The 10,617-nt window shown below is 35.8% G+C and overlaps 1 protein-coding gene across 1 annotated transcript; it reads right to left on the minus strand.

The window, feature by feature from the left end:
- Positions 1-753: 753 nt before the first annotated feature.
- LOC309978002 (putative G antigen family E member 3) lies at positions 754-4,608 on the minus strand (the record flags this gene model as incomplete). The annotated part of the gene is made up of 4 exons (XM_082864373.1): positions 754-809; positions 3,087-3,212; positions 4,024-4,108; positions 4,534-4,608. 4 exons carry the CDS (start codon positions 4,606-4,608, stop codon positions 754-756), a joined length of 342 nt encoding a protein of 113 aa, XP_082720499.1.
- Between the last annotated feature and the right edge of the window lie 6,009 nt (positions 4,609-10,617).

Genomic DNA, 10,617 nt, shown 5'->3' on the forward strand with positions numbered 1-10,617 from the left:
TTTTGCCCTGCCCAGGTACGTGGGGAGTTTCTTGCCTTTCAGGAGGTCTGAGGTCTTCTGCCAGCGTTCAGTATGTGTTCTGCAGGAGTTGTTTCACGTGTAGAAGTATTTCTGGTGTATCTGTGGGGAGGAAGGGGATCTCCGCGTCTTACTCTTCCACCATCTTCCCCTCGTCCCTGACATATGGTCCTTATTCATCCATCTCCCTCTTTTCAGTTGAGTACAGGATGTTCCTCCTTGCTCCACCTTAGAGTACAGCTGTGGTCTACAGAACTGCTCAGTGCCCTAGGGTACAGCTGTGGGCTCCTCGCCAGCAGAGAGACTCACCACCTGTGGTGTCTATCACTGAGCATCTCCGATTCTGCATCATGCTGTGGGACTAGGGACATAGGGAGTTGATACAATGCTGATCTTGCTTTTGCTGCCATAGGAAACTTTTTAGATCTATTTGGGGTAGTTGTCTCCTTACCAGTCAAATCAATGGACATGTGGTAACTCAATCTAAAAACTTCAGTAGTGCCCTTTATGACCCTGTTAGCCACCACAGTGCTGTTTAAGGAATGCCTAACCACTTGACAGAGACTGTGGTGTTGAGTTGTGTGGAGCACAAACTTAAGCCCATAGCAGGACTTTAAGGCAGCATTTGCCAGGCCTCTGTCATTTGTAAAACAACTTTAAAATTGATGCCATGTCTGATAACTACATAACTTATTTAAATCAAATCATTTCCTTAGCTCTAATTCATTTATAAAGTTAACTTCTTATCCCAACCTGAAATTCAAAAGCCATATCATTTGCTACAGATGTAACTGCAAAAAGTAAAAAACATGAAAAATTAACAAAAACACAGAATATAACTAATGGATCATATTCATTTGTACTGTAACTCCTTCTCTCTCTCTCTCTCCACGTGTGTGTGTGTGTGTGTGTGTGTGTGTGTGTGTGTGTGAACTCACTTTTTCTTCATGGCAGTACTCTACTGTAAATATTATATTATAATTTCTATTTTAGAAATAGATAAATACACCCAACGAATTTAAGTATTTTCCATCATCACACAGCCAGTATGTCAGAGCCAGGATTGAAACCAATGGCTAGTTCATGCCATAGCCTTTATGGAGACGGAGTTGGTAGGACCCAAGTAATTTTCCCTCAGCAGGTCCCTCTTGTTCATTTCACTTTTTTTCTACCTAGTCCTTTCAGCCAGTTCTACAACCTAGGAATGTCTCACGTATTTTGTGGCAAATTAGGATACTCTAAATTTCTACTCATTTTTCAAATGGACCACAGATTTTCATTCCTTTTTTGGTTCAGGGAAATATTTTTTAACTTCTGTAAGAGGGAGGAATAGTTGCTGTTTATAATCCCCTGCCATTCCATAAGCAGAGTGGATTTTGAATGTTATACTTTGTTGCAGAAGTGTAAGGGGCTCAGAGATGTAATGTGAAAACTTAATGTAATTTATCACATTAACCAATTAATGGAGGAATAAAGTCCTATGATTTCAAGAGATGCACTGGAAGTGTTTGATGAAATTCTACATATATTCAAGTTTAGTATACTTAGCAAAACAGGAACAGAATGGAACTTCCTTATTTTGATAAAGGGTACCTATGAGAAGGCACTGTAAACATTATATTGAAATGTGAAAAATTTTCCATTTCTGATTAGGATAAAGACAGGGATATCCACTAGTAAATAGTATTGGATGGTCCTGTCCAATACCATAAATGAGAAGAAGAAAGTAAAGGTATAGTCTTTAAAATGGCAAAACCAGAACATTATTCAAAGATGATATGATTGTGTTATTTTTCAAATCCAAAAGGATCAATAGATAAACTTCTGGAATTAATAAGCATATTTAGCAAAGTTGCTGGAAAATAAGTCAGTTCACATTTTTTCTCTATGTACAGTCTCAAATACTTAAAAACTTGCAAAACAGATACAATTTTCAAAAACATCAAATACCTAGGAATACATTTAATAATATTATGCAAGAATTCTTTGAAGAAAGTTGTAAAACTTTATTGAGAGATGGTGAACAGTCAAATTTCCAACATAGGGACAGCATACTTAGCTTCAGTCTACCTTTGTTTAAATCCGTGGTTGCCCTTCACCTATAATAAAAAGAAAATCGAGGCAAATTACTTTGCAGAACTTTATTTAGATGACTATAGCTATACACAGGACACTACAGTTTTGATGGATTAAAGCCAGTCCCTAGGGGTGACCCTTTGGCTTACATCCAGTTAACCTCTGTAGAGATATTGAAGGTAAACTTTTAGTCATATAAACAGCAATTTGAATCACATCAATTTTTAGTGCAATAAGTAAACAAGGAGGCTGTTCCAGTTCAGTGCAAATTTAATCAAATTAAATTATTTAAAGGTAGGTATAGGTAGAAAGGGAAAAATAACATACTTTCAGTAATAATCCAACCAAACAAAAAACCTAAGGAAAAATATGTTTTCAATGTTTTCACATGAAATAATATTTTGAATAAAAGATGTGCTTGGAACAAGCTAAGCAAAGTAAACAGAAAGGCCATTATTGCATTTGTTTTGTCTCTATTGTGGAAAAATGCAAAAATGTTTCTTTGGGATAGTTTAGTCTTTATGTAGCTGTTTTAAGTAGGGTAAACATTTGTCCCCATTATCACCCAAACTGTTGGCTCTACACAATTAAAAGCATTTCCATTTACACCAAAAAAATCACATGTCCACACTAGTTTTAAACCATTACCACCATAGGTGACATCAAAATATAAACTGATGTTTATTATAATGGGTTATGTGAAAAGCAGGCCTTTATAAAATATCTGAAAATTATTAGTTGTTGACTAAATGACTTATACTCCAAAGTGAGAAAATACTTTTGGCTCTTATAACGCAATATAAATTTGACCCAATTTGTTCCCATCTTTGATGACTTAATATGACGGTCACTGTGGTCTGAACTGCCTTTCTAATAAACTTTGTATGTGAAGTCTGTTATTAAAATAGCCGTAATGTTACCTCTATGTTAAAAAATATATAATATTGTAGAAAAAAGAAACCCCATAATTTGCATCTTAATGGATAACCAACCTGCTTCTGGCTTTTCAATGGTCTCTAGACTTGGTAGAATCTCACCCTTCACATCAGGACCATCCCCAGGCTTATCCACAGTCTTCAGCAGAGCCAGTTCCTGTTGATCAGCTTCCATAGCAGGCCCTTAAAAATAAAAAGGTCACTTTTTAAGAAGTAAAACCATGAAATATGAATAAGGAAATAATAGTCATTCCCTCATCATTATGAAATAAAAGCCTAGATACTCGTATGGTAATAAATATGTTGCATAAGTATCCCAAGAGGATTAGCTTCAGGAGTCTCTTGCCAGAAAAAAGGAAAACAAGTTGTTCAAACATTACCCTTTCCTTCCTTACTCCAGGCTACCCCCAGAAAACTAAATTGTCCCTTTTGTACTTAGCTGTTATTGTACTTGTGTATTAAATCAGTGATTTGTTAGGGTTTTTCTGACTAGATTATAAGTTTCAGACAGAAATTAGGTCTCTCTTTGGCACTGAGACTCCAAGCACTTAGTACATTACATGGCATGAGCAGGCACTAATAAATGTTGTGTGGGAAAAAGTCTTTAAAAAATGAAGATATCAGCAAAACGGCAGGTTTGGTAGTCCCACAATTTCATTCTCCCATAGAAACATAAAAAAGAAGCACTCAGAAACTGGCTGAACAAACTATATAGGAGCTCTGTAATGCACTCAAAGGTTAACGTATGAAAGCCCAATCAAGAAAAAGCCACTTTCTGAAGGCTAGGAACGTTTTCTGACAATTTTACTTGTCTTCACTCCACATTTTCCCCAGAGTAGTAGCAAGAATTGTTTGAAATATTTTTCTAATGTTTCTTTCCTCTTGTTTCCAGTGGGTCATAATGCATGATGTACAAATACAACTCCACCACCCATAGACCCACAAGGACTCTTATCCCCTCTCTTTTCAACTTGAGCCACAGGTGCTCCTTCACCTTCAATGTCCTGAGCAGATATAGTATCCTGATTCTCAGACGGTGGTTCCTCTAGTTGAGGTGGTTTATCACTGGGCTGCTGAGCCTAGGGGTGTGATTTTGTTCACAAATTTTAAAAATCAATAATTTATGAATGTATATAATACATACATATATTTAATCATAAGTCTAAATATATTTCCAACAGTAATACACACACAGACACACACACACAATGTTTTTCTTAATAAAATTGTTACTCTTCTCGCAGACACAAACTGTTTTAATCTACACTGAAATGGATGTGTGTAATCCATTATTGACTAGTATAGGACAACAGGTAGGAAACTTAAGAGCACACCCATCCAGGCAAGAACAGAATTTAATCGTCCTGGGTCAATGTTTTTTTCATGAGATTCCATTATCATTTTTTATCAATAAGGAAGACAATATGAATGTATATGTACTAGTTCAACAACAATAAATAAATTGATTCTGGTAATGGAAAACATTAAATGTTGAAGCACTCACAACCAGAGGCCCAACAACCTGGGAAGACTCTCTTCTTCCTGCAGATTTGGATCTTCTTCTTACATGCCCACTCATATTTCTCACTGGAAAAGAAATATTATAATTTGAAAACTACATGTAAGAGGATAGCTATATATGAACACTATGAAAAAATGCTTATTTGTACTTTAATACCAAATAAGCCTTTGTTTATGTGTGTAGCAACAAACAGGCATAGAAATCACTTTAAGACACATGGTGAAAGAATGGGGGCTTTCCTAATGAGGTTTCATTTCACAACTGGACTCATCATGAAAACACTAGAGAATTAGAACTTGAGTGAATACTGGTTTTGCCATACCACATTTACTATGCACATGCCTGCAACCCCCAAATAAACTTTTGTGGGAAAGCATAGACAGGTTAATTCTTTTACATAATGCCTGTGGCTGCTTTCTCAAAGAACGACTTGCCCACTTCTCCCTTGACACCCTGTTCAGGGCACTACAAATCTCGGTATGCAGTCACAACCCCACAGTGGTCCGACTTCTAGGCCTTTCCTTTACCGTCTGCCCTGCCTCCTGCCTGGGGCCCCACTGCAGACACTGGATTCTGTGCTCTGTCGTCAGTTTCAGGGCCACCAGAACAAAGATACCTCAAATAGCACCCCTAAGACTCACCCCTCTTTCATCTGACCCTCTGCCTTCCACCACCCACCACCCTCCCTCTCCCGCCACCAGTATGAGAGCCATGGCAGCCACGACACCTATGAGGAGATGGACGATGACCTCAAGGACCTTCCTCCACAGATGCTACAGATCACACCATTCAACGCACAGGAAGCCCGCTGGCTTTCCCTCACACTCACCCCTAACTCCAGGGAATACTGCTATGAGTACTGGCTGAGTTTCACTCAGCGAAGACCTCTGCTGGCACAGCAATTGACACAGAAGATGGACGGCAAGGCGCATGCGTGTCAACGGACAAGCTTGAGCCACAAACGACGTTCACAAAAACATGCATGCATAGCAGTGGGCATGCACAGGGAGTAGGTCTTGTGTGGCACAGCCTGAGGATTTCCCACTGCTACAGAGAGACCTGGAAGTTCAAGCCCTCTTAAGGACCAAAATGGACTTCAAAGAACTTTTGTTTTTCCTACCAACCTTTCTTCCATGTCCAGTAACTTTGGGGAAGATCAGCCCCAGGCTGCTCTTAGGGAAGGATGTGCCTTAGAAAAATCCACCGTGATAGAAATAAATATTAAGGATTTTAATACCTCTTTTAGACATGCTTTATTCAATAATTTCCTTTACTGCTGCTTGAGTTTTCTGTCATGCTTGCAATGAGCTTGCCCACTCCAATAGAATAGACACAATTAGTCTTTTTTGGTTGCATTATTGTGTATTCAAACCCTTGATTGACCTGGACAAAGTAGAGTTAGGGATTAACCATAATTTCTTCAACCCTCATTTCTCCCACAGATTTGAAATGGCTCTTTCATTGTCGTCCACATTCCCGTTCATTCTGTAATTCACTCCTTTCAATTTTCTTCCATTTCACTCTTTGTCTATACTTGTACCACTACCATCCTATTTTAATGGCTATAGATTAATTATATTTGAAGCACTAATACTCCCTCTCATTACTTCTACTTCCCCTGGATTTTCTAGCACTCTTTTCTTTCCGATGAACATTGTCATCTTATCCAAAATATTCCCGTTGAGATACTAACTGGTATTGCATATAACTTACAAGTTTATTTAGGGAAAAATGCCATTTTTAATGATTTTTATATTAACCTCATGGAACAATTTTTTAAATGAAGGATTTACAATATTACATTAGTGCCAGGTGTGCAAGAAGTGATTCAATATTTTTATAGATTATTTATGCTCATTTAAAATTATTAAAAAATAATGTCTATATTTTCCTGTGCTGTGCAATAGATGTATGCTGCTCACTTATTTTATAAAAGGTAGATTGTCTCTTAATTCCCCACTCTATTTAGCCCCTCCCCTTCCCTCTCCTTATCGATAACCATTAGTTAGTTCTCTATATCTCTCAGTTGTTTCGGTTTCACATATACATTCATTTCTATTATTTTTTAGATTCCACATATAATGGGTATCATGCTGATCTTTCTCTATCTGATTTATTTCACTAAGCATAATACTCTCTAGGTCCATCCACATTGCAGCAAATGGCGGTACCTCATTATTTTTTATGCCCGAGTAATATTCCATTGTATGTATTGAGATATACTACATCATCTTAATCCAATTGTCTGTTGATTGGCACTTGAGTTGCTTCTATGTCTTTGCTATTGTAAATAATGTTTCTATGAATATTGTGGTGTATGTATACTTCCAAATTACTGTTTTCATTTTTCTTCCAGTTATATACCCAGCAGTGGAATTGCTAGATCATATGGTAGGTCTATTTTTTGTTTTTTGAGGAACATCCATAGTTTTCCATGGCAGCTGCACCAATTTACATTCCAACCAAAGATATACTAGGGCTCTCTTTTCTCCACATCCTCACCAATATCTGTTATTTGTAGAGTTTTTGAGGATAGCCTTTCTGATATGTATGAGGTTATATCTCATTGTGGTTTTGATTTTCATTTCTCTGAGAATTAGCAATGTTGGGCATTTTTTCATGTGCCTATGGTCATTTGTATATATTCTTGGGGAAAATGTCTATTCAGGTCTGGCAATTTTTAATCAAGTTTTTTTTTGTTTTGATATTGAGCCCTATGAGCTGAATAAATATATTGGATATTAAGCCCATATTGGTTATATCATTTGCAAATATAGTTTTCCCATTCAGTAGCTTGTGTTTTCAGCTTGTTCTTGATTTCCTTTGCAGTGTGAAGCTTTTAAGTTTAATTACGTATCATTTATTTATTTTTCCTTTTGTTCCTTTTGCCTTAGGAGATATATCCAAAAAAAATTGCTAACGTTTATGATAAAGAGTGTTCTCCCTACCTTTTCTTCTAAGAATTCTATGGTTGCTTGTCTTACATTTAGGCCTTTAATCTGTTTTGAGTTTATTTTTCTATAGGTGTGAGAAAATATTCTAATTTCATTGTCATAGATTAATTGACCATAATTGTGTGGGTTAATTTCTGGGTTCTCTATTCTGTTCCATTGATTTATATATTGTATTTTTGATACTACTATACTGTTTTGATCACTGTGGCTTTGTAGTATATTTGGAAATCAGGAAGCTATCTACATCTTGCTCAGTTCTTTTTGCTCAAGATTGCTTTGGTAATTCATAAATCCATATACATTTTAGGATTATTTACTCTAGTTCTGTGAAAAATGCCAAGGGTATTTTTAATAGTGAGTTCATTAAATCTGTAGACTGCTTCTGATAGTATGGACATTTTAACATTAATTCTTCCAGTCCATGATGACAGGCTACAAATCCATTTTTTTGCATCATCTTATTTAACATCTATTTTTTAATAGTTTTCAAATTATAGGTTTTCACTTCCTTGGCTAAGTTTATTCCTCAGTATTATTCCTCAGGTTGTTTCCTTAATTTCTCTTTTATTTTTAAAATTATTATTCTGCTTAATTTTTTTAAGTTTTATTGAAGTATAGTTGATTTACAACGTTGTGTGAATTCCTTCTGTACAGCAAAGTGACTCGGTTTTATATATATATATATATATGTATATATTTATGTATGTATATAAATGTTTTCATATTCTTTTCCATTATGGTTTGTCACAGGACCTATTTTTTTTAACTTAATGTTTGTTTTATACTGGAGTATCGTTGATTTACAATGTTGCATTAGTTTCAGGTATACAGCAAGGTGATTCAGTGATACATATATCCCTTAGTTTTAAGATTATTTTCCCTCATGAATTATTACAGAATATTAGGTAGAGTTCCCTGTGCTATACAGTAAGACCTTATTGACTATATATTATATGCCTAGTCATGTGTATATGTTAATCCCAAACTCCTAATTTAACCCTGCCCCCAACTTTCCCCTTTGGTAACCATAAGTTTGATTTCTAAGCCTATTTATGTTTTCTAAATAAGTTCATTTGCTTCATTTCTTTTGGATTCCACATGTAAGTGATATCATATGATATTTGGCCTTCTCTGTCAACTTACTTCACTTAATATGATAATCACTAGGTCCATCCATGTTATTGCAAATGACATTATTTCATTTTTCCATGGCTGAGTAGTAGTCCCTTGTATATATGTACCACATCTTCTTTATCCATTCCTCTGTCAGTGGACATTTAGGTTGCTTCCATGTCTTGGTGATTGTAAATAGTGCATCTATGAACATTGGGGTGCATGTATCTTTTTGAATTATGATGTTCTCTAGATATATGCCCAGGAGAGGGATTGCTGGATTATATGGTAGTTCTAGTTTTAGTTTTTTAAGGAACCTCCATACTGTTGTCCATAGTGGTTTTACCAATTTACATTCCCACCAACAATGTAGGAGGGTTCCCTTTTCCCACACCCTCTCCAGCATTTAAAGTTTGTAGAGTTTTTGATGATAGCCGTTCTGACTAGTGTGAAGTGATACCTCATTGTAGTTTTGGTTTGCATTTCTCTAAAGATTAGAGATGTTGAGCATCATTTCATGTGATTTTTGGCAATGTATCTTCTTTAGAGTAATGTCTGTTTAGGTATCTTGCCCATTTTTTTATTGGGTTGCTTGCTTTTTTGATATTGAGCTGCATGAGCTGTTTATATTTTGGAGATTTATCCCTTGTTTGTCGCTTTGTTTGCAAATATTTTCTCCCATTCTGTGGGCTGTCTTTTCATTTTGTTTATGGTGTGCTTTGATGTGCAATATATTTTAAGTTTAATTAAGTCCATTTTGTTTACTTTTGTTATCATTTTCTTTACTCTAGGAGGTGGATGCTAAAAGATATTGCTGCAATTTATGTCAAAAAGTGTCCTCTCCCTTTGTTTGCTTTTAAGAGTTTTATAGTGTCTGGTCTTACATTTAGGTGTTTCCTTCATTTTGAGTTTATTTTAGTGTATGGCGTGAGGGAGTGTTCCAATTCCATTCTTTTACATGTAGCTGTCCAGTTTTCCCAGCATCACTTATTGAAGTGACGGTCTTTACTCCATTGCATATTCTTGCCTCCTTAGCCATAGATTAATTGACTATAGATGTATGGGTTTACTTCTAGGATTTCTATCCTTTTCCATTGATCTATATTTTTGTTTTTGTGCCAGTACCAAACTCTTTTGATGACTATATCTTTGTAGTATATTCTGAGGTCAGGGGGCCTGATTCATGTAGCTCCATTTTTCTTTCTCAGATATTTAGAGTCTTTTGTACTTCCCTACAAATTAAAAATTTTTTGTTCTACTCCTGTGAATAATACCATTGGTAATTTGATAGGGATTGTACTGCATTTCTAAGTTGCTTTGGTTAGTACAGTCATTTTCACAATGTTGATTCTTCCAATCCAAGAACATCTCTCTATCTATTTGTATCATCTTTATTTCATCAGTGTCTTATAAATTTCTGCATACAGGTCGTTTTTCTCCTTAGGTAGGTTTATTCCTAGATATTTTATTCTTTTTGTTGCAATGGTAAATGGGAGTGTTTTCTTGATTTCACTTTCAGATTTTTCATCATTAGTGTATAGGAATGCAAGAGATTTCTGTGCATTAATTTTGTATCCTGCTACTTTACCAAATTCATTGATTAGCTCTAGTAATTTTCTGGTAACATCTTTAGTATTCTTTATGTATAGTATCATATCATCTGCCAACAGTGACAGGTTTACTTCTTCTTTTCCGATTTGGATTCTTTTTATTTCCTTTTCTTCTCTTATTGCTGTGGCTACAACTTCCAAAAAACTATGTTGAATAAGAGTGGTGAGAGTGGGCAACCTTGTCTTGTTTATGATCTTAGTGGAAATGCTTTCAGTTTTTCAACATTAAGGATGATGTTGGCTGTGGGTTTGTCATATATGGCCTTTATTATGTTGGGGAAAGTTCCCTCTATGCCTACTTTCTGCAGGGTTTTTATCATAAATCGGTGTTGAATTTTGTTGAAAGCTTACTCTGCATCTATTGAGATGATCATATGATTTTTCTCCTT

This window comes from Leucopleurus acutus, assembly GCF_964270905.1.
Source record: "Leucopleurus acutus genome assembly, chromosome: X".
NCBI classification, from domain to species: Eukaryota; Metazoa; Chordata; class Mammalia; order Artiodactyla; family Delphinidae; genus Leucopleurus; species Leucopleurus acutus.